This window comes from Zootoca vivipara, chromosome 16 (assembly GCF_963506605.1).
Source record: "Zootoca vivipara chromosome 16, rZooViv1.1, whole genome shotgun sequence".
Taxonomy (NCBI): Eukaryota; Metazoa; Chordata; class Lepidosauria; order Squamata; family Lacertidae; genus Zootoca; species Zootoca vivipara.
In genome coordinates this window covers 34,588,973-34,612,853 of record NC_083291.1, presented here as the reverse complement: position 1 = coordinate 34,612,853, position 23,881 = coordinate 34,588,973, and the positions used below count along the sequence as shown (strand labels likewise).

General features: G+C 47.6%; 1 protein-coding gene across 2 annotated transcripts; it reads right to left on the bottom strand.

Moving 5' to 3' along the window:
• Positions 1–218: 218 nt before the first annotated feature.
• GTF2F1 (general transcription factor IIF subunit 1) lies at positions 219–22,654 on the bottom strand. Of its 2 annotated transcripts, none has more exons than XM_035141191.2 (14): positions 22,585–22,654; positions 18,283–18,343; positions 17,626–17,672; positions 16,641–16,713; positions 14,216–14,409; positions 13,240–13,410; positions 10,440–10,621; positions 8,983–9,127; positions 8,706–8,767; positions 7,136–7,255; positions 5,700–5,773; positions 4,245–4,380; positions 2,717–2,849; positions 219–743 (listed from the first exon to the last, which is right to left on the bottom strand). In XM_035141191.2, the coding sequence occupies exons 2-14, from the start codon at positions 18,292–18,294 to the stop codon at positions 539–541; spliced, it is 1,554 nt and encodes a 517-aa protein (XP_034997082.2). In that variant the 5' UTR covers positions 18,295–18,343; positions 22,585–22,654; the 3' UTR covers positions 219–538. The 2 variants fall into 2 exon arrangements, with proteins under 2 accessions (XP_034997082.2, XP_034997081.2); XM_035141190.2 differs by lacking the exon at positions 22,585–22,654 and adding an exon at positions 22,156–22,319.
• Positions 22,655–23,881: the final 1,227 nt, after the last annotated feature.

The following is a 23,881-nucleotide window of genomic DNA, read 5'->3' as shown; positions in this document are numbered from 1 at the left end:
CAAAGCACACACAATTTTAGACTGCGTAAAAAAAAATACAAGGAAAAATATTTGTGTACCAGTAATGGCTTACTCAGAGTCTCTGTGAATTCGGGTGGGGGAGGCGAGGGGAGAAGAGTGGAACGGGTTGCAAAACAACTCGCGGAGGAGAATGGTTTACCTCTCAAGGCTTTCCAGCATGTGAGAACACACAAAGGTGCGGGGTGGGTGTTTGTGGATTGCGTGTAAAAAGATTCCCGTTTATTCTAAAAATGGCAGCATTTCATTTGTCAACTCCTCCACATGATAGAGAAAAGTATTCCTATTCAGAGAGATCATGGCTTCAATGCCCCAGTCTTCTGCCCCCTTTCGCCACCCCCTGAATCCCAAGGGGGCCACCAGCACATAGGTAGGAGACTGGCTCTTTCGCTTTCCCCAAAGGGTATGAATGCCAGTTCACATGGTTCTAGGATGTAGCCACCCCCAAAGGTAAGGGGGCTCAGAGCTGCCCAGCAGGAGGGTGGGTGGCAGTTTGTGTCTGGCCCAGCCTCTGCCCTCCTCACTCCTTAAGGAAGAAGTGCATCTTGTCATTGATGTTCTTGCGCTCGGGGTTGAGGCGCTTCAGGATCTGGGCCAGCACATTGACCGTCTGCTCACTGCTCAGCCCCGTCTTCTTGGTCTGGAATTTCTTCAGCAGATCCTTGGTGGTCATGGGCTTTCGGGTCAAGTAGCGGCGCACGGCATCCTCCGTCAGCTGCACATCGCTGCAAGGAAGCAAGGGCAGGTTAATGCAATGGCACGAGGCAGGGCGGAGCAGGGTGGAAGAGGAAGGCAAAACCTAAGTGCCAGAATTGGCCCCCCTGCCCTTCTCTGGCTCGTGCAGCAGTCCAGGACAACCACGGTGCTCGAAAACACAGGTGTACTTCTAAACCTCGCCAAAAACTTCAGGCCCTAAGCTTTGCAGTGCCCAGATCCTGATCGGCAACAGTGAATATTTAAAACGTTGCTTTACAGAGTGTTTTCAGGCATTTCTCATAAATTCTTACAGCGGTCCCTCTTTTAACCTTATTAGCTTATTCATTAGGTCTGAATATCTGAGATAATTAGATTATCTGCCCTAACCATTTGGCTTGCCACACGTATTATTATTATTATTATTATTATTATTATTATTATTATTATTATTATTATTATCATCTCTTGAGATTTTGGAGAACCGGCTATTGCTGCAGAGAAGTGGGCAATAATGTGCCTGGGACAACAGAGTTGGGGACAGTTGGGTGACAGGCCTGAGCTGCCCTGATCACTAGCGTCACACCTAAATGAAGGTTTGGCATTGGGGGTGGGTGGGTAGGACATTGATTGCTGTGGCCTTTCTCTGTCACATCCTTCAGGTAGCAAGACCTGGACTGTCATAGCAGCTCACCTTCCCACCTAGTGGTGCTGCTGGAAAAGCAGGAGGAGGAGGAGTTCATAATAAGACGATTCAACTGTAAATGAGGCAGCTGAGCTGGTGCTTTACTAAGGTCACGATGGGCCTGACCTGACTCAGCTGTGTCTCCCTCAGCACAGCCATAGCTGCCAAGTCTCCCGTTTTCCCCAGGAAACCCCCGTTTTTCCAGCTGTCCCCAGCCGAAAAATGGATTTTTTTGTTTTCCCCCGGTTTATTCTGGCGCGGCGGCCATTTTGGAACTGGGCGGAGCATGCTCAGAAGCGACTTTTGATGCTGCTCTGCCCAGTTCCAAAATGGCTGCAGCGTGACTTCTGGTGCGGCAGCCATTTTGGAACTTGGCACAGCAGCATCAAAAGTCACTTCTGAGCATGCTCCGCCCAGTTCCAAAATGGCCGCCGCGCTACTTCCAGTATGCTACTTCCGGTCCAGTCCCTTATTTTTCAGAGAGGAACTTGGCAGGTATGAGCACAGCACCGGCATAATTCCAAGGGTCAGGGTGGGGTGGGGGGGTTTCCACCATTCACAGAACCCTACGTCTTCTGTCAGTCTGCTTAGAAACGGGATCTGAGGGCTCGTACCCTTCACAAATATCGCCCCCGTGTTGTGAGCGTGGTGGTGGCTCTCGGAAACAGAGGCTCACCAAAGGCAGCCATTAGTAAGACCGGGGGGGGGGGGCATGAACTGATCCTCACATCCTGCATTCTTAGCCACGCCCATCGTCGCCCGCTACGGATTAGGGAGTTAATACAATTGCTTAATTCTTCAAACTGCTTCTGGAAAGCTCATCAACACTGATGCAAAGTGTGTCATCATAGTTGCAGAAGGGTCCAACACACAGCAAGGACCCTCCCCCCCTCTGCCCCAAACAAGAGCTAGCACTTATACACTTAAATAAAAAAGGTAAAGGACCCCTGGATGGCTAAGTCCAGTCAAAGGCAACTATGGGGTGCGTTGCTCATCTCGCTTTCAGGCCAAGGGAGCTGGCGTTTGTCCACAGACAGCTTTCCGGATCGAGTGGCCACCATTTGTTGCACTTCTGGCGCAACAGAACACCGTGGCGGAAACCAAAGCACGCGGGAACGCAGCTTATAGGGACACGGGTGGCACTGTGGTCTAAACCACTGAGCCTCTTGGGCTTGCTGATCAGATGTTCGGCAGTTCAAATCCCTGCGTAAGCTCTTGTGGCTCTGTCCCAGCTCCTGCCAACCTAGCAGTTCGGAAGCACGCCAGCGCAAGTAGATAAATAGGTACCGCTGTGGCAGGAAGGTGAATTTATATGCTTACCCACTGCTGGGTGTTGACTTGCCCGACTGTGGCTGGGGGGTAGATTTCCCAGAGGTGGTGGAGGCCTGGGGCCCAGCGTCCAACTTCAGCCTCTTTGCTGCGGGTAGCTCACTGGACCCTGCCTGCCGCTTTCCTGTTCCAGGAAAAGAAAAGAAAACCAGCTGGCCTCAGGACAACCATTGCAATGCACCTTCCCTTCCACCCCTGGAGCCCGAATGAATGAGGCTAAAGAGGGAATGGATGCCTCAGTAATTTGTGCATTTGTGGGTTTTGCTACTATTCATTTACAGCCGTACCTTGGTTCTCAAACGCCCTGGAACTCGTACATTTTGGCTCCCGAAGACAGAAAACCCGGAAGTGTTCCAGTTTTTGAATGTTTTTTGGAAGCCAAACGTCCAACACAGCTTCTGCTTGAGTGCAGGAAGCTCCTGCAGCCAATTGCAAGCCACGCCTTGATTTCTGAACGTTTTCGAAAGTCGAACGGACTCCCGGAACAGATTACATTCGAGAACTAAGGTACAACTGTATTGCTATTTTCTAACTATGGGATACAAAATACAGGTAGGTAGCTGTGTTGGTCTGCCATAGTCGAAACAAAATAAAAAAAATTCCTTCCAGTAGCACCTTAGAGACCAACTAAGTTTGTTATTGGTATGAGCTTTTGTGTGCATGCACACTTCTTTAGATACGCTGAACATTCTATACAATATCTCAAAGTAGCTGTCATATTACAAAAGAATTTCAGAAATAGACTGCAAAGAGAAGTTGCTGAATTACAACTTATTAACAAACTTAAAACCATGGAGAGACCTGGTCTAAATAGAGACATTGGATTCTTATCTCATTATACATGATAAAGCTATTTTTGGCTATCTCATCCCTAGCTTTTTCCTGTAAGATTAATTGCAGTCGTTACCAGTCGTCAACTGGTTTACCACACCTATCAGCCAATCACCCATTCCCACCACTCTTCTGAGTAATACCCCTCCCCATCCTCTCACTATATATAAAGATCTGGTGGCTTCTGTTTCGGTCTATCTGAAGAAGCGTGCATGCACATGAAAGCTCATACCAAGAACAAACTTAGTTGGTCTCTAAGGCGTTTCCGTGCACTGCACTGGTTCTCCAGAAGCGGCTTAGTCATGCTGGCCACATGACCCGGAAGCTGTACGCCGGCTCCCTCGGCCAGTAAAGCGAGATGAGCGCCGCAACCCCAGAGCCGTCTGCGACTGGACCCAACGGTCAGGGGTCCCTTTACCTTTAAGGCGCTTCTGGAAGGAATTTTTTTATGGGATACAAAGAATGGGAGGGGAGAGGCACCAAAGGCCACAAAGAAAAGTGGAACAGGTACGGTTTTCAGGCTCGCGGAGGAGCCCTGCCCATTGATCGTGGGAGCCATTTGCCTGTATTCCAAAATACATACAAGGCAACAGAAACTTTCAAGAAGCAAAGAAGAGGGCAGCTATTTCGGCTTATACAGTACACAATACAAAGCTAGAGGCAAAGCTCAGAAGCTCCTTGGCTGTACCTAGTTCCAGTTTGTTGGCTGCGGCCCGCAAGGTGGATGAGGTTCCGGCATCCACCAAGGGCGTCCCTGGTCGGCTGTTTCCTTGTGAGCTGCTAGCCGAGCCCTTGCGTTCCTTCTTGGGAGGAGTCTTCTTTTTCTGTGAGGGCAGAAACACAGGCTCAGCCAGGGTTCCCTTTTCCACTCAAGAACCACCAGTACATGTGGCGCCCTCAATACGCTGTTGGGCTTTAGCTCTGATCATTGGCTGAGCTGTCTGGGGCCGATGGGAGCTGGGAGTCCAATGCCACGGGCGCTTCATCCCCGAATTACAGGCCCCCAAACAGGAACCTCTTTTCACCTGTGTGAAAATGGCTCTAGCCCACAGAGCTTTTGCTAGAAATGACATCAACTTTAAAACATCAAAAACGTAGCTCCATACCTCCTAAGGAAAGCAACTGAGAACAAAAATAAAAGGAATGGAATTACTTATACAGTCGTACCTTGGAAGTCAAACGGAATCCGTTCTGGAAGTCCGCTTGACTTCCAAAACGTTTGGAAACCAAAGTGCAGCTTCTGATTGGCTGCAGGAAGCTCCTCAAGCCAATCGGAAGCCACAGAAGCCCCACCAGACGTTTGGCTTCCAAAAATAGTTCGCAAACCGGAACAATCACTTCCGGGTTTGCGGCGTTTGGGAGCCAAAGTACGACTGTATTATGCTGTATTAAATATTATTTTTATTTTATTTATGTTTTATTGATTTAATATGCTGTAAACCGCTTTGAGATTTTTCTTAAAAATATAAAGCGGTATAGAAATTAAATAAATAAAATAAAAATTGAAAGTTCTATAACCCTTAGCACGATTATGTCCATACCAAAGAAAAAATGATAATGGCTGGATACATATTAAGAGTTTTTATAGAGGGGTCTCTACAAACAAAATGGCCCCAGCTCTCTGCAAAAAACAAAAACAAAACACTGTTCTGTTCCTGCCAGGGAAGTAGGGGGTCAGCACTCTGTCCCCATGTTAAGCTTGTCAGCCAAGGCAGCAGAATGAATCACATAACACACCTTGAGATGGAAGCCTAGCCCATCTATGAAGCAGGTGGGAATGACAGAATCTCAAGGTGGAAGGGAGACTGGACCAGTTCAGTTGGCAGCTGGGAGGAATGTAAGAATAATAATAATAAAATGCTTTCTTGCATTGATAAAAGAAATCCCTGAAAGTCGACCCCTGCAAATCTACCACATCGGGGAGAAAACTTGCAGCTGATGCAATGCTCATTCTCTGCCTGCAGGAAGTTAGTACAAGTGGATATTTTTAAAAATATGGTTTTTTTCAATGCCACTGTCAGTGTCACACAGCCCGTTCTACCACGTATGGGGACCAGGCTTAGGCTGGAAATGACAGCTGTTCTCCAAACAAGGCCCCTACCCCTGGAATGCCACCCCCCACCCACAATGCATCTGGGCTTACCGTCATGAAGAGTGCTGAAGATGCTTCACTGTCAATGTCGCTGTCCTCAGATGTCTCAGACTCATCGCTGGTGTCTGTAAAGCAGAGCCAAACCAAGTCAATCTGGCCTTTGCTGTCTTCGTGGGCAGACTTCAAAACAAACAAGTCACATAGATTCTAGGACAGGCTGCTGCTTGTTCACCAAGGCTCTCTCAGGGAACTGCAAGACCACTCAGATAAAAAGCAAAGCACTAGGCTGGGGTGGCTAATATGGTGGCCTCGAGTTGTTGTGGTCTCCCAGCTCTCACCATCTCTACCTGTTGGCAATGCTGGCTGGGGCTTCTGGGAGTTGGAGCGCAACATCTTCATCTGGAGGGCCCTAAGCTGGGAACTAAACTATCTCCCAAAGCCAGAAATGATGTTTTGATGCTCAAGCTTCTGCCCCTTCTGGGCTTCCAGGTGCGTCTCTGGAGACTTACTTCAGCAGGCCAGGGTTGGGCGCATGCTACAACTGTTGAAATTCTGCCCCAAGGAAGCAAAGTTCTGTTAAGTATAATTGTTTAAATGCACAGTGGAACAGAGAATGTCTGTACTGTATGTATGTTGTGAGGGGTTTAACACTGGAAAATTCCATTGGGCCACACTGAAGCTCTCTAAGCTTCTGAGTTGGTAATTAACTGTTGTTCTCTGCTAGCACTCGTGTGAGTGTCTAACCTTAGATCACATGAGGGTATTCAACTGCAAGTCTCTGGATGCCAGAGAGACAACAAAGAGGAGCTGCATAGTCTGAAGCTTTGATTTTTGTTCTGATCGTATTTATGTTATATATTTAAGAAGAATCTGTGCTTGAATATGCATATGCTTTATACAACTTTCGGGATAAAGCATAGGCATACCACTGATTGTTTTTGTACCTGTTTTGAAGTTCTGGTTAATAAAGCTTAAAATAATACTTATGGGTCTGAACAATTTTTATTCCAAAAGGATTCAGTTTTTATGCACCCCATTGCTTCAAGCTGCACATTACTAATATCTGCAGTAAGTTCTGCAGCCTAGCTATAGGGAGACGTTAGCTGCTATAAAGGCTACTCTAGCCCTGATTCCAACAGCCAACACCCACATTCTTTACACATGTCTTTGAGGCCATAAAGGCTTATAAGCCTTGGTTTTTTCAACAAGTGAAAGTCAAGATCCTTGGGAAATTGAATGCTATGCCCACTGCCATAACCTGTGAAATTGCAGCATAAGCTTAGTCTTGCCTCTCTTAAGTCTGACTCATGCTTCCCCTTCCCAAACTTCTTATGCTGCTTCAGTACTCGAGGCTTTTAGAATTACAGAACCGTAGAGTTGGAAGAGACCACGAGGGTCATCTAGCCCTGCAAAGCATGAATCTTTTGCCCAACGTGGGGCTCAAACCCGCAACCCTGAGATCTCATGCTCTACCAACTGAGCGTCACCTTTCTTTTTCTTTTTATCCTGGGGAGTTGGGGCCTTCTTCTCTTCTTCTTCTTCTTCCTTCTCCTCTGCTGGCTTATCCTCCTCACTCTCTTCACTGCTCTCGCTTGCTTCGTCTATGCCTGCAAAGCAGAAAGGCAATGGGGTTAGGAGGCAACAGATTTGGGGTTGACTTGTTTTGGGGCAACCATTCCTCAGGAGCTTGCATGATCTGACTTGGAGTCACAGAGGCTCATAGCAGCTCATCCAGCCCAGCGCATATGCAGGGATGGGATGGCTGCTCGTAATCACCAAGCAAATTCGCTTGGCAGTTTCCCCCAGCCTATGCCAGATAGGTTGCTGCTTCCCTCTCTGCAGGGAAGTGCAGTTCTGAGAGGGGTGCAGAGAGGCCCTAGAGGTCTTTGAGCAGCCACGTCAAAGTACATCTCTGAGGATTATTTGGGGGAAGCCATGCCATGCAAGCTGGCACAAAACTGGGTAGATCTAACTCAGATTAGGACAAAGACTGAACCAGGAGCATAGGAAGATAGGGGCGGTGGGGGCGGCCAGCCCCGAGCGGCGGGCTCCAAGGGGCGCCATCGCGGGCAAGCACCCCGCCCCCAAAATGCACGCCCCGCCCCCGGAACGCGATTCACACCCCTCTGGGAGGCGCGCCCTGCCCCGGACCGTGTGCTGTGCCCCCGGGAGGTGCGCCACAGTCCCCCGGGAGGCGTGCCATGGCCCTGGAACGGGTGCCAGCCCCGCCACTGCCCCCGGCGCCGGAGCATGAAGCTCCGCCACTGGACTGAACAGAGTCTCCTTGCAGGTCAACGTCAGTATGTATACCAACATGCATACTGTGGGATGTAATCCACTGGTGCAGTCAAATGCAACATTCCTTATTTCCCTAGAGTGGGCACAAGCAGGGGGACATCCAGTCAGTGTAGCTTCCTGTTCCACTGGTCTGGAGCTTCCTCCCCCTGCATGTGACCTGGGAGATGGGCGTGGCTCTGGCTGACTCCACAAAAAAGCCATGCAGCCATTTTCTCAGTTCGTCTTGTCTCTTATTGCTCTTGCTGATCTTTTGCTGCCATGGTGCTCTCCTGCAGTCATTTTGCTCTATTAATGTAATTAATTAATGTAATTTTGCTGTCTGCTGGCTCTCAGCCAGCAGCACATGAGTTCAGTCTCCCTATGAGATAAACTCACTCTTTCTTTGAGTAACTATTAAGTAAAGCCTGCCTTTCAGGGATCATACTTTACTCAGAGACTCTCGTGTATTTATCCTTTTAAGAGGGATCAAAGGGGACACCAGGAAATAATCTTAACTAAGAGATTCAAATGAATCTGCAAACTAGCTCCCAGCTATATTGAGGGGAATCTGCTCTGCTACATCACTTACTAGCGTGAGTGAAGGAAGGATAATACTTATCCAATATATCCTTTCTTACTCTCCTTAACATTCCCACACATCTTACAAAGGAGATGAGCCAACGGATAAAAACCACCAAGATGCCAATGGGCTGTTCCAGGTCTTGCTGCCATCTTGAACTTTAGGATTTGCTCATTTGCACGACCTGCTCAGCCACACACCTTTTGGGGTGTCTTCCTCTTTGGTGACCTTGGGCTTGCCCACGGCTTCTTCCGCAGAGCTGCTGTAAGAGGACAGAGAGAACCCTCAGTGAGAATGGACACAACACACAGAGGCAACATGAAGTGTCGGCAGGGAAAGCCACCCGTCCCAACAGGGGGAATAGGAAAGAGAAGCAGCAGCAGATTGACCACCCTGGGGGAGACCAGGCAATGCTTGCCCCCCCCCCCCTTGCTGGGAAAAATAACCTGCCCACTTCCTGTCCACGGCGGTGCCCACCTGGATCCATCAGACATGTAGTCAACCTCTTGCCCTTCAAAGTCCCCATCATCGCTGTCTTCAAAGGCTTCATCGTCGGATCCCTTCTTCTTCTTTTTCTTCTTTGTCAGAGGGGCTTTCTTCTTGGGCTTGCTGGGTTTCTCATCTGATGAATAATGGGACGACATTAAACACTTTTATCCGAATGCAGGAATCTCGAGAAATCTCACTGGGAGTGGTAGCCCAGAGGTATAACCCAAGGGGAAGAGGAGAGAAAAAGAAAAGGGGTGCATTTTATACAGCACAGAGCAGGGGGTGGGGAACATGGGACCCTCCAGGTGTCTCGGGCCTACAACGCCCATCATCCCTGACCCTTGACCAGGCTGGCTGGGGCTGGTGGGAGTCCAGCAACATCTCGAGGGCCACGGGTTCCCCATCCGCGGCAAATAGCAAATGCACAGAATCTTCCACCGCAAATTGATTTTTATAAACAAGGTGATATGCACAGAGCCAGCGTCAAAGGAGATCTGCCCTCTGTGCGGGCCATGAACTCAAACAAGGAAAAGATCCAGCAATACCAGAGACAAAAGCTGCAGAAGAGTGTTTCAAGGTTTGCTGAAGCCCAACCACTTTTGGAAGCGCCCCAGTTCTTCTTGCATGGCCCAGATGTTGTCACTGCTACCTATCGCAGTGACTATGCATCTATGCCTTGCCTCTCCCATCCCTCACTGTTTCACTTATAGGACGTAGCTGTCCTTTTGGTCCTTCCTGAAGCCTTGCCCAAGCCTTCCCCCACCTGAGAAAGAATGAAAGCTTCAGTGGGGGTGAAAGGGAACCCACTATAAAGCTAGCCACTGTCTCTCAGAGAGATCCTTCAAAAATCCAGGTCAGAAAACAGGTAATTTATTGCGTTTTTTTGAAGCTGTTGTTAAAGTTGCAAAACAATGAAGCATGGGATGGAGCAATGGAGAATTTCTGAAACAACAATGGGATATTAGCTCCGCCCAAGGCATGATGCAGAGCAGCAACAACTGAGAAAAGATAGATAAAATATTTTACAAGCACAGGAAGAAACGTCAGGGACAGAATAATTGCCACACAGGAAGAACAAGGATATAGTTTGAGTGCCTCACCTGTAGTTTTATAAATCATGTAATATGTCAATACGAATGGAAGTTGTTAATACTGCAGTTGATGTATAAGGGATTGTTATTTTAACTGGAGTATAATTGAAATTAGTAAGATTTTGGAACGCAGAAATAAAGAAAATCATCAAACCATCCATTCTAGCATGCGGGAGGCCACCTAAATTATATAATTTGGTATCTGAATGATTGGTATCAGTAATTGTATTATAATTTGGCATTGTTATAATGAGGTTATTGTTGGATTATTGTAATTGAAAACTAATAAAATTCTTATGTATAAAAAAAATCCAGGTCAGAGCTGCCATCCCCCCCACCCCTTGCCCCTCGCACCATCCGCATCACTGAACTCGCTGTCATCCGAGCTCATCTCCAGATCATCTTCCAGGTCATGGATTTTTAGATCGCTCCCTTTCTTTTTGCCTTTCTTCTCCTTCTCCTCCTCTTCTTCATCGCCTTGGTCTTTCAGCCGCCGCTGCTGCATGATGGTAAAGTGGTTCAGAACCTTGTTCCGCCTGCAAAAGGCAAAAAAGGGGGCCAGACTCAATTGGGTTGCTCCTTAAAGCCCCGGTTCCCCAAGGCACTGTGGTTGGGAGGCAAGGGCCACATGGCACGGGGACTCGCAAGAAACCTGGCTGGAGCCTTAAAGCGCCAGGCAGGGATGCTGCAGTTTATGTTTCTTATGCACATGAAAGATGCTATACAAATTATAAGATACGGGTGGCGCTGTGGTCTAAACCACTGAGCCTCTTGGGCTTACTGATCAGAAGGTCAGCGGTTCAAATCCCCACGGAGGAGTGAGTCCCTGTTGCTCCGTCCCAGCTTCTGCCAACCTAGCAGTTTGAAAGCACACCAGTGCAAGTAGATAAATAGGTACTGCTGTGGCGGGAAGGTAAATGGTGTTTCTGTGCGCTGCTCTGGGTTCAGTCATGGTGTTCTGTTGCGCCAGAAGCGGTTTAGTCCTGCTGGCCACATGACCCAGAAAGCTGTCCGCGGACAAACGCCGGCGCCCTTGGCCTGAAGCAAGATGAGCACTGCAACTCCATAGTCGCCTTTGACTGGACTTAACCATCCAGGGGTCCTTTACCTTTTTACCTTATAAGGGGAACAGAAGCACTGGACCCAAGGTGAGAGACATCGCCACACCCTGGAAGCTTCCTAAAGATCTCTCCACTAGGCCAAGAGAAGGCTGGGAGATACCAGCTTTTCAACATTGCAATGTATTACTAGCCAAACACTGTGATGTAGTGATACATTGTGATGTTGAAAAGCGGAAGGAGGAACGAGCTACATTGGTCCTGGCCCAGCGAGGCGCCGGTGCAGATGCAGCTTTTTTCTCCCTCCAGACGCCGAGTTCTAGTGGTGGAGGGACTCAGGAGTGGTGGCAGTTTCACTCGCGATAAATAGCTGTCAACTTCCGCATTGAAAAATAAGGGATCAGAAGACTCACCCAGCAGCGTGGCACCGGAAGTCATTTCTGCGCATGTCTGGACATGCGCAGAAGTGACCTCCGGTGCTGGCTCTGCCCATGTCTGGGCAGTGAAAGAAAATCGCTTCTGCGCATCGACTTCCGGTGCCGGCTGCCCATGTCCGCATGTCTGGACACTAAAAATCGCTTCTGTGCATGATTTTCTTTCGGTGCCCAGACACGGGCAGGGCTGCGCGGCACCAGAAACTGGGCATGCGCAGAGGTGATTTTCGGCAGCACTCAGCAAGTGAGCGAGCAGCCAGCTGCCAAGCAAGGCGCTTTACCGGGTGGCGGCTGGCTGCTCGCTCATTGGGGGGGGGGGGGCAAGTGGAGCCTCCCTGGCTAGCAGGGAGGGAGAGGAGCTGCTTCCTTGGAAATCCGGTAAATTTACGGGGTATTTAACAATCCAGGGTCGCGGTGGGAAGCGGATTTAAATCCGGGGGTTTCCTGCCAAAAACAGGAGGGTTGACAGCTATGCACGATATACCACTCAGTGAAGAAGCCATTGCACTCTGGCCTTCAAACTGATCCTGGGCGATGTATCGATACACCACCCAGGCCTAGCAGCTTCTCTAGCTAGCATGGGTAAGATGTACGGGCTGCATTCAACTAACTTGCTGTGCTATCAGAAACCAGCACAATGTGAGATGATAAAAAATAAAAAAATGTTTAAAATAACTTTTGCTAAGAAACCAGAAGCATTTTTATTAGGAATTACAGGTACCAACACCCCAAAGGACCAGAAAAGACTTTTTATGTACGGAACAACTAGCCCAGAGATGGTCCAAAGAAGACAAGGAATGGCAAAGAAGACAAGGAGACGAATGGCAAACCAAGCTGATGGACTATGCCGAAATGGTAAAGCTGACTGGAAAACTCAGGAGCCAAGAGGACAAAAACTTTACAAAAGAATGGGGAAAATATATAAGTTATCTAAGAGACCACTGTAAGCAGATGGAAACATGGGCAGGATTTTGACTTCACTTGTAGTGTAATAATTACTATGGACAATATGAATTGATATAAAAGTTAGAATTTGGAAGAAGATGCAGTTTTAAATGTTTAAAATGGGATTCCATGGGGTGGGGGTGGGTGGGAAGCCCGGAGATTTGCCGAAATATCTGTATATGGATATATGTTTGGATTTTTATAATTCTGTATTGGTAAAATCAAATAAAAATGATTTCAAAAAGGAAGGAAGAAAAAGAAACCAGCACAATGATTCCTGCTAGCTCAAGAGGACTCTCCTGCCACCGTGCACTGCCCAAATCTGCAGCTGCTGGGTGACCTTGGGCTAGTCACACTTCTCTGAAGTCTCTCAGCCTCACTCACCTCACAGAGTGTTTGTTGCGGGGGAGGAAGGGAAAGGAGAATGTTAGCCGCTTTGAGACTCCTTAGGGTAGTGATAAAGCGGGATATCAAATCCTAACTCTTCTTCTCTTCTTCTTCTCTGGAGGGTCAGGAGAACCCCACAGAACAGTGTACCGGTGGGGAGGAGATGGGGGATCATTCCACCAGGCAGGCAGAGATGCATGAGCTGATGGAACAATCTCTTTACGTTGAATTCCACCCCATGCGTTGTAGTCTACTAGCTTTCACTAGGAATCGACCCCATGAAATTAACAGCCGTGCCTCATTCAGGCCCACCGAAGTCCCTCGGCTCACCTTTCCCACTCCTCCTCAGCTTCCTCTGCAGTCAATGTGCGGTGCTTGGCAATGGGTGTGAAGTTGTACCAGTTGTTGACTGGGAAGGCTTCAAAGGCGCCGTCTGGACACTGGGTGAAGATGTAGTAGGTGGTGTTTTCGGTCACCCCACCCTTCTTCACACCTTTGAACCTGAGCAAAAAGAAGCAGCATGAAGTGTGAAGCAGCAAGCACTCTTAGTACGCCAAAGGTTTTAATGTTAGGGATTCGGTTCCAGAAAGGAGCAAGGCAAGATCAGGGGAAGACACGCCTCTTAAGACTCTGGTGTCAGCTAGAGATATGATTGAAACACTAAATCTGTTGAGTTTTTGAGAACCTCAAGAATTTTAGTTTCTGCTTAAATAAAGCTGTATTGTTATTATTAAATCCTCCACTTGTCGTAGTTCTTAAAACTAGAAAATCACAGGTTCTGGATGTAGGAACAGTTTAGCTCCCTGCTATATATGTATTTTAAATTCCATATTATGCATTTCCTTCCCCTCCCCTCGTCCCACAAGTCTGGAATCAGACGATTCATAGGATAAAAAAATATTTAACTGTCCAAAAATCACAGAAGGCGCACATATGGGTTATAGCCTAACTTTCTAATTTTGAGACTTAAGTTTTCCCAGTTGCAAATGTTTAACTAGAGCAGGCATCACCAAACACCAGATGTTTTGGACTACAATTCCCATCTTCCCCGGCCACTGGTCCTGTTAGCTAAGGATCATGGGAGTTGTAGGCCAAAACATCTGGAGGGCAGCAGTTTGGAGATGCCTGAACTAGAGCTTTCTAGATGTCAAAGTTGCTCCATCCCCTACTCATGAAGCGGGAGAGGTTCATCACATGCTGCAATTCTAGACTTTACCGAGTGCAAGCAAACTGAAGCAAGCCCAAACTCCCAAACTGAGCTGTGAATCAAAATTCTACTGGGCAAAAAGCACCATCACCCACTCACTTGCGCCCAGTCTTGCCATTGACTTTCAGGATCCAGGGCTGGTCTTCAAGCTTGAACTCCTTCAAGATGATGCCATATTTCTTGCGCCGCGCCTCCTCACGCAGCTTGCGGTTGAACTCGCTGCCAGCTCCTGACTCCGGCATCTCTTCTTCCTGGTAGATCTTCTTGTTGCTGAGATCTCGCTCCATCTTTGCCTGTATGGAGGAGCAGAAAAGGGCCAAGGACAAACCATATTGTGTTGTCTCTAAGAAAGAGGCAGGGATGAATTTGCTCTTAAGCAGCTCCAATTCATTACTAAAGGTCTGCTAGCAAAAAGTATGGATTCCAATTAAATACAGTCGTCCCTCGGAAGTCAAACAGAATCTGTTCCGGAAGTCCGTTCGACTTCCAAAATGCTCAGAAACCAAAGCTCCTGCAGCCAATCGGAAGCAGCGGAAGCTCCGGCAGACATTTGGCTTCCAAAAATAGTTCAGAAACTGGAAAAGTCACTTACAGGTTTGTGGCATTCGGGAGCCAAAAAGTCCGAGAACTAAGCAGTTTGGAAACCAAGGTACTACCGTACCCATTGCCATGTACCCATTGCTACTGTTTCTTGACCACATAAAGTTCCTGCTTTCTATTCAGCTGCAGCCACATTATCGTGACAACCAGGATGAGGGTTTGAAAGAAAGCAGAGCAGCAACAGTGGAGAAGATAGAGAAGCCCACAAGGGTCACGAAGGCCAAGCAGCTCTTTACTGATGACATAAAGGTAAAGGGACCCCTGAACATTAGGTCCAGTTGTGACCGACTCTGGGGTTGCGGCGCTCATCTCGCGTTATTGGCCGAAGGAGCCAACGGACAGCTTCCAGGTCATGTGGCCAGCATGACTAAGCCGCTTCTGGCAAACCAGAGCAGCGCACGGAAACACCATTCACCTTCCCGCTGGAGCGGTACCTATTTATCTACTTGCACTTTGATGTGCTTTCGAACTACTAGGTTGGCAAGAGCAGGGACCAAGCAACAGGAGCTCACCCCGTCATGGGGATTTGAACTACCGACCTTCTGATCAGTAAGCCCCAGGCTCTGTGGTTTAACCCACAGCGCCACCCGCTGTGATGATATAGGTATGTGTAAAGCCAAGACTTTATGTATGTGTAAAGCCAAGACTTTATGCATGTGTAAAGCCAAGACTTTAGTATGGACCCAGACGAAGGCCTGTTCCCACTGAGGCTGTAAGCCTGCATGTAGACTGTTACACTGCCATAGGGGAGCATTCAATCATATGAGCTCCCATCACTAGTCTGAAGCATCACAGCCAAGACACAGGCTTCCTGCCTCAGGAAGACCTAGACCTTAGCTATGCTGAACAGGTTAGCCCAGTGGAGGTGTGAACTAGGAGGTCCTCACAAGCTGATTCACTAGCAGAGATTCTCCTACGGCTCATATTTCAGGGAGATTGTAGCAGTTTGTTGAGATGGGGAGGTCGTCCCTTTGCCAGCAATAAACACTGTATCTAGGAATGCTTTAGAGATAACCAGTACCTCTGTGCTGAGATAATAATTCTCATCCTTTACAAATGCTTCCAAAGAGGCCCGCAAACCCAAACATAAAGAATAATACAGTTTACAACAATATTGTACTAAATCTTCCAACAGTAGGGAACACCCGGATAAAATAGATACACACTGAACAAAAACTATTTGTATAAAGCCTTGCGAAAGGTCTCTTTGCCAGGGTTTTTTAAAAAGTGGAGAAATGTCTGAGTTCTCCAGAGAGAGCATTCAAAAAGTGTGGGGCCACCACTGAAAGGTCCATGTCTCTAGTACCCAGTAAGCTAGAGAGCAGGGCTTACTTAAGAGGCTGAGTTTAAGGCCCTGGGGTTGTATGGACACAAACAATCCTTCACATAAGCCAGCCCAAGGTAGTTATGGGAAGTGCTCAATATGGAACATTCAATCGGCTGCTGCCTGGCTTGGTGACTGAAACCTTCAGCCGCAAGGATGCTACTAGCCCAGAGAGGGAAAGAAGGAGGCGTCCCTACCAGTGAGGAATGGCAAACTAAGCTGTTGGATTACGCCGAAATGGCGAAACTGATCGGAAAGCTCAGGAACCAAGATGACAAAAACTTCAGGAAAGAATGGGAATATAACTTATTGAGGAGACTGCTGTAAGCAGATGAAAACAATAGCAGGATTTTGACAACACTTGAAATGTCACAAACACTACGGACAATATGGACAGATTCAAAATATAATTACGAAATAATATGCAGTCGAAAATGTTGACAATAGGGACCCAAGGAGGGGATGGTGGGAAGTCTCGAGATTCAGAGGAATCTGGATATATGGATATGGATTTGGTACTGTTTTAACTCTTTATTTATAAAAATGATTTCAAAAAAAGAAAAAAAAGAAAGCTTCAGCAGCCTGAGTGCAGAGTCTTACCTGGTGCCAAGTTGCAAAGTTCACCTTGTCAGCAGCATTGAATGCCATGATGTTGTATTTTTTGGAGGTGTTTCTGTGGAGAAAGGAAACAGAAATAAGTCAGATCACTGCCCAGCATCACAGGTTGGAACCGAGTGGGAATGCTCCACCCAAAGAACCCCTTTTTCTTCTGGTCTAAGGGGAAGCCCACCCCTGTCCCCTGCAGAGAAGCATGAAGCCCGCCTGCAGCTCAGTGCTACCAAGAGCCACATTTCAATGTATGCATATCTACAGCAGGCTCAGAATACCCACTTAAGGCTTTGCTTCACTGGGTAGACATTAAAATCTAACAACCCGACCACAATGCACAAAGCCCTATGCGGCTTGGGACCCTTGTACCTATGGGACCGCCTCTCCTGGTATGCCCTGCGGAGGACCTTAAGGTCCACAAACAACAATATTCTGGAGATCCCGAGCCATAAGATGGCTAGATTGGCCTCTACTAGAGCCAGGGCCTTTTCAGTACTGGCCCCAACTTGGTGGAACGCTCTTTCCCAGGAGACCAGGGCCCTGTGGGATTTGTCATCTTTCTGCAGGGCCTGCAAGACAGAGCTGTTCCGCCTGGCCTTTGGGTTAGACTCAGCTTGACCCCAGTGTTTTTCCTCCCTCATGGCTTGGATTTATGGAATACTTGAAATGAGGCTGCACTTTAAATTTTAACATTGCATTTTCATCTGTATTTTAATTAATTGTTTTTATGTTTTATTGTAATTCTGTTGGTGTCAGCCGCCCTGAGCCCGGTTTTTGACTGGGGAGGGCGGGGTATAAATAAAAAATTATTATTATTATTATTATTATTATTATTATTATTATTATTATTAAAGGCTGGTATGTTCAAATGGTGCACCTGCCTGGGTTAGAGGAGGAAAAACTATCACATGAAGGAGATTCAACCACAACACCAGAACATCTGAAGAAAGAAAGCAGGAAAAAGGATTACACTTACTTGGGAACACGGACCACATATTCAGTTGCTGTCTGACTGCTGGTCCCCTACAAAAAAAAGCAACAGAGACAGCGTTTGAAACTCCCATTGTTCTAGGCACATTTTGCAACAGAGAATTTCATTAGCGCGAGCAGTTTCTGAGCTCTGGGCACAGTACTGCGCCTAAGATTTCGGATTAAAACTGCAGAGTGGAAGGAAAGGAGGACCTTTTTCTGCCTCCCCACTTCCAGCTACTCTCTGAAGACCGGAGAAGAGACCCTCTTAAGAATATTAGGGGGGTGGGCAGGGGAAGGACCAGACCATGTGAAAAATGAACATAATATTTTAGCTGCAGTTCGTTCATTTTCAGCTTTGAATTCTTGTTATAAAAAAGTGTGCCTAGACATTCCGCTGTTGCTCCCACAACCTAGGTTTTTAAGGTAGCATTTCATATCTCAGTTTCTAACACTGCTCACTAATCTGGCTGGTGTCCTGAAGCTGTGGCAGCAAAAGCGGTAGGGGGGCAGGCAGGAAATAGCCGACCATGCCTTTTCAGTTTGGGATGGCGAAAAATTAGTGGGGATTCCCAGAACTGATCCAGTACTGAAACAGGATGAGACCCAAAGATCAGGTGCAATTCAGACAACTCTTGGCCTCCATCCCAGAATGACAGCTCACCAAAGAAGTCATTCCTGGACGTGCTTCGCAGGTATCCAGCCAAGCCTCTCCAAAAGCACGTCTGAGGAAGAAAGAGAATGGAAGAGTTAGTCCCACATGGAGGAATAGAAGAATTGGGGGAGACGTTGGATGACGGGCTGGAGAGAGAGAGGGCTGCCACTTTCTGCTTTCAAGAATCCTTGGCACCTCACGGTGTCCCTTAGGATGTGTGCAGGGTGCCTTTATCTCCAAGCAGGGTTGTCCCCACCCACCGTAACAGGGCAGAGTATTTCTGATCATGCACAGAGGGCCTTTTCCTTTCTGCCAGGAAGCTGCTTAAAAATAAAAATAAAGCATCAGAAAGATACAGAAAGTCTGGAATGTAGGGGCAAGGTTGAGAAAGAACGGAGTGACTTTGGAAGTGCCTTGGAGGGGAGGAAGGGGGAAAAGAGGCTGGCTGGCGGGAGGGCCGTGTGAACCTGCCTGCACACGTGTCTCTCTCGTTAAAGCTGACAGTTATTTTCCCGTAGGCCAGGGAAATGGAGGATACTAGGCCAGGGTCCACAAAGCGTGGCATCTTAAACTTATTGTGTAACTCAGGCTGTTGGTCCAGTAATCAGCAACAGGAGAAAAAAAACTGCGCCTGGAATCCATCACGACAGAAGTCTGATGATCGTCAGCCAGAACTCTGCTACCACTGTCAATAATTCGGCCGTCCCGGGGGCCAGTTGGTCCCACAGGTCAAATATGTGATTGCTCTCACAAACGTGATGAACAACACACAAGTCAGTAAATAAGGCTAAACTGCTTTATTTACATATAAACAAACCGGGAGCTCTACATCATGGCCAGTAAAGAGAAAGAACAAAGGAAAACAACAGTCCCACGTAAACATCCTGTCTACGTCACTTCCACTCTGTGGGAATAAAAACACACAGAGTCATATGATACACAATAACCCTATGACTGCAGACGGGGAATGAATCCTAACAGTGTGAACCTGCCTGCGCACGTGTCTCTCTCATTAAAGCTGACAGTTATTTTCCCGTAGGCCAGGGAAATGGAGGATACTAGGCCACGGTCCACAAGGGGTTGCAGCTTAAACTTGTTGTGTAACAGTGTGTGTGGAGGGGAAAGCGGTGGCAGCAGTCATGAGGGCATTAAACCTAATGGCCTGTCTCTGAGATGTCCAAGTACGGTAAGTGGATGTTCCATTTGCAAAATGCACCCAATATGCCTTTTTGGGCAGAAAGTAACAGTTGATACTGTGTGGGTCCTTGTTGCTTTTACGTGCTCTCCTGACCCCGTTCCTTTATAGAGGGGTAGGGTGGATCTTGCAAACCTATTCTTTAGGCGCGCGCGCGCGCACACACACACACACACAAAAGACAAAACAAAAACCATGACTATTTGAAGCGATTTAAATGTGTACTGCAGATGAGGCGTCAAACCCCTGCTCTTTAGTGGACCATCTGCCAACATGCAGCAGTCTAGCAAGCTACTCGCTTACACAAAACTGTCACAATTGTAAATTTACTTTCAACCTGATCCTTTGAAAACGGAAAGAAGTCCCAGTTAGTTCAGCTGAATTTACTTTCAAATAAGTAGGCAGAAGATTGAAGCTTTAAGATGGTTGCTCTTTTTTATTTATTTAACTTGATGCACTATATTGTATAAAGGACAGACCCCCCAAACCCTGTAGTGGAGTACAACACCCCAGTGGAGAGCTTTCTAAACTGTGTATCGCGACGCATTAGTGTGCCGGCTGCAGTGTGTGGGTGCATCACGCAAACGCGCCCCGCACTCTTCCCAGGGCTGGAAAGGGGTTAGTTTAACTTCCGGTTTGGTAGCAAAAGTGAATTACCGTGTTGCGAAATGATGCATGTCTAAATGTGTCGCCAGCATGAAAAGTTTGGAAAGCTCTGCCCCAGTGGTTGGATGAACTTGCCTGACTATGATGCATGAGTATGTGTGAGAATGAATTGACATTAACAGCTACATGGAAAGGGATGTTGTGAAGGCAAAGCTCTGTGAGGAAGAGAAACAGAATTTGTTGCTACCTCTACCCCATACACACAGGATAGCTCAGTGGGTTAGAGCGTGGTGCTGATGACGTCAAGGTTGCAGGTTCGATCCCCCGTATAAGACAGCTGCCTATTCCTGCATTGCAGGGGGTTGAGCTAGATCAGGCATGGCCCAACAGGTAGATCATGATCTACCGGTAGATCACTGGACGTCTGTGGTAGATCAGTGGCAGATCTCTGGCTCCCCCCACAAAAGCTCAACAGCTTTGAGCTGAACCCACCCAAAACGGGGTAGATCACTGCCAGATTTTAATTCAGAAAGTAGATCTCAGCCTCTGTGCTAGATGATCCTCAGGGACCCTTCCCACTCTAGAATTCTATGGTGGTGGTTTTTATGCTGGTATTTTCTGTGAACAGCCCTGAGACATCTGGGTATAGGGCAGTACATAAATTCAACAAATAATAAAATAATAATAATAATAATTCTATGAGCCACATATGGGATGTACACAGGCCCCTCTCCTTTGGGGGGTAATTCAGCAGTAATTCAGCAGGTGGGGAGATTGTGAGTCATTGAAGCTAAAGTGCATTTGCTAACTTAGGTAAAGGGGCCCCTGACCATCAGGTCCAGTCGTGTCCGATTATGGGGTTGCGGTGCTCATCTCGCTCTATAGGCCGAGGGAGCCGGCGTTTGTCCGCAGATAACTTCCGGGTCATGTGGACAGCATGACAAAGCTGCTTCTGACGAACCAGAGCAGTGCACGGAAACACCGTTTACCTCCCCGCCGGAGCGGTCCCTATTTATCTACTTGCACTTTGATGTGCTTTCGAACTGCTAGGTGGGCAGGAGCTGGGACCGAGCAACGGGAGCTCACCCCGTCACAGGGATTTGAACCGCCGACCTTCTGATCAGCAAGCCCTAGACCAGGCATCCCCAAACTGTGGCCCTCCAGGTGTTTTGGCCTACAACTCCCATGATCCCTAGCTAACAGGACCAGTGGTCAGGAATGATGGGAATTGTAGTCCAAAACATCTGGAGGGCCGAAGTTTGGGGATGCCTGCCCTAGACTCTGTGGTTTAACCCACAGCGCCACCTGGGTCCCTCTAACTTAGATCCGTACATTTCATTGGGCATGGCCAGCATTAGAAACAACCCATTATAATGGGATGCTCTGAAGTCATTGCAACACAGGGTCCTGTCCTTTGCCATCAAAAGTGGCAACCCTAAGCCAGTCCCTACAGAAGGAAGAAGCCTCCGCCAAAAAAGACGAAGAACATTGGCAAACTAAATAATTGAACTATGAAGGACAAAATAGACAATTTGAAACCCAAGAAACAAAGAGGACTTTGAGTTGTTTTTTGTTTTTATTTTTCTTAAAAGGGGCAAAAGTTTAATGCATATCTTTTAAACTTTGTGTATAGACTTCTACATTAGTATAACTTTAAAAACTCTCTTGTAATAAGATGAAGGTTTTAAAATTGGTTTGTTAAGAATGTAAGGTTCTATGGACATGCGTGAACAAGCATAAAACAATGGAATCAAGAGGGGGGAGTGAAGGGAAGTCAAGCAAAAATAATGGTTAAAAAAATTATTTATGTTGGTTTTTTTCTTGTTTTCTAATGATTTTGTATTGTTGTCTTCTTTTTTAAATTTTCGCGTTGGGGTTTTGGGCTGGAGGACGAACCTGTGAATCCCATGCAAGGACTGAACCGGCGGGGGGGCACCCGGACTCCTGGGTCCCTTCCAGGGAATGGGGGTGGGGCAGACCGGGGAGCTTCCGTGGCAGCACTTGCTGGAGTACCGTATTTACGCTCACACCCCGCACCCGCCTCCCTCCCCGCTCCTTCCTCGCCCGACACGCAGCCTCACCTGCCGGGCAGCAGCAACACACCGGACTCCTGCGCTTTCCCGGCCGTCGCCACCCACGCATGCGCGAGGACCAAGGGAGGCGTCTCCGTGGCTCCATAGTCCATTGACACTTCCGGTACCCGTGTGCCAAACTCATTGGCACCCGCCATGTGAGGGGCGTAGGAACTAAAAAACGCGGTGGGAGGGTGGGTTTTTTATTTTTATTTGGATTCAGGAAGGTCTGACGCAGTCGAAATAAATAAATTAATTAAAAAGAGATAGTCTATAAGGTGCTACTGGACAATTTTTTAATTTTTTCCCGACTGCTAGTTCTGGGCTTCTACTAGATGACCATGTGCACATTTTCTAGGCTCATCTCCAAAGAAAGGGAGCCCGTGACTGTTCCTTTAAACAACACACACACGACGGATTTCTGCATACGATACTTGCCCTGCTTTTTGCGTTGCGTCCTAATCGGAACCTTAAGTCGCGGTTGCGTGGAGCTTTGTGACCGCGACCACACCCGCCGGTTAAACTGAGCATGCGCAGAAGGGCCAGTTCCCTTTTACCGGAAGTGGGGAGTCCGAACCGGTTGCTGTGGAAACCGCGCCCATCGGAAGGGGCGTGACGTAAATTAGCACCTCCTCTCGCCTTAAAAGGCAATCCTGTGACGCGCCGTGACGCTAAGAATGCGGGCTAAATCTATCAAGGTTGCAGATGAATGCGGATTAATGTCGCGTTTATTGGCCTGTCAGAGGAAAGAGCTTTGCACCTTCTTCATAGACAGTCAGGTGTTCGCAACTGCTGTTTAGTTTTTAAATTTCATTTTAAAAAATCCCTGTTCTCCAAGGCCACGGCGGCATAAAAGGGGATATATGGGGATTACCCTGTTCTATCATCATCATAACCCTGTAGGGTAGGCTGCGGACGCACGCGCGCGCACACAAATGAGTGAATAGCACAAAATCTCGTGTTCAGAGACCTGAACCCTGGTCTCTCAGTCAGACATTATTTTAATCACTCCACCACAGTTGTCTGCAGTGCTTTTTTTTTCTGGGGGGACGCATACCCTGAAACATTTTGTGAATCAAGTTTGGCCTCATTGAAGGGTATTTCAATATGAGTAGGAAAATGAGAGTACCCCTAAACATTTTTAAGGAAAAAAGCACTGGTTGTCTGTATAACTGTGCCTCTTTCGCTGGAGAGCCAAACAACACATTTAACATTTGTTGTTGTTTAGTCGTTTAGTCGTGTCCGACTCTACGTGACCCCATGGACCAGAGCACGCCAGGCACTCCTGTTTTCCACTGCCTCCCGCAGTTTGGTCAAACTCATGTTCGCAGCTTTGAGAACACTGTCCAACCAGCTCATCCTCTATCGTCCCCTTCTCCTTGTGTCCTCAATCTTTCCCAACATCAGGGTCTTTTCCAGGGAGTCTTCTCTTCTCATGAGGTGGCCCAAGTATTGGAGCCTCAGCTTCACGATCTGTCCTTCCAGTGAGCGCTCAGGGCTGATTTCCTTCAGAATGGATAGGTTTGATCTTCTTACAGTCCATGGGACTCTCAAGAGTCTCCTCCAGCACCATAATTCAAAAGCATCAATTCTTTGGCGATTACCTATGGTAAATGTTGAAACGCAAGTGTCTTGATGGTGGGCAACTGCGTTTTGAAGCAGTTTCAGGTTTGTCAGCAGTTAGGTCTATGCTGGTGTGAAGCAGCTTGTTCTTTTTTATTTCTTTTGTGTGTCC

Excerpts from the sequence above, each read along its gene's own strand:
- GTF2F1 (XM_035141190.2), bottom strand. The coding sequence starts at position 22,304 with ATGGCGGGTGCCAATGAGTTTGGCACACGGGTACCGGAAGTGTCAATG. Across the intron at positions 7,256-8,705 it reads AGAGGAAGACACCCCAAAAG|GCATAGACGAAGCAAGCGAG; the intron begins GTGTGTGGCTGA and ends TCTGCTTTGCAG. Across the intron at positions 744-2,716 it reads AAGTCAACACCCAGCAGTGG|CGATGTGCAGCTGACGGAGG; the intron begins GTAAGCATATAA and ends GCTTCCTTGCAG.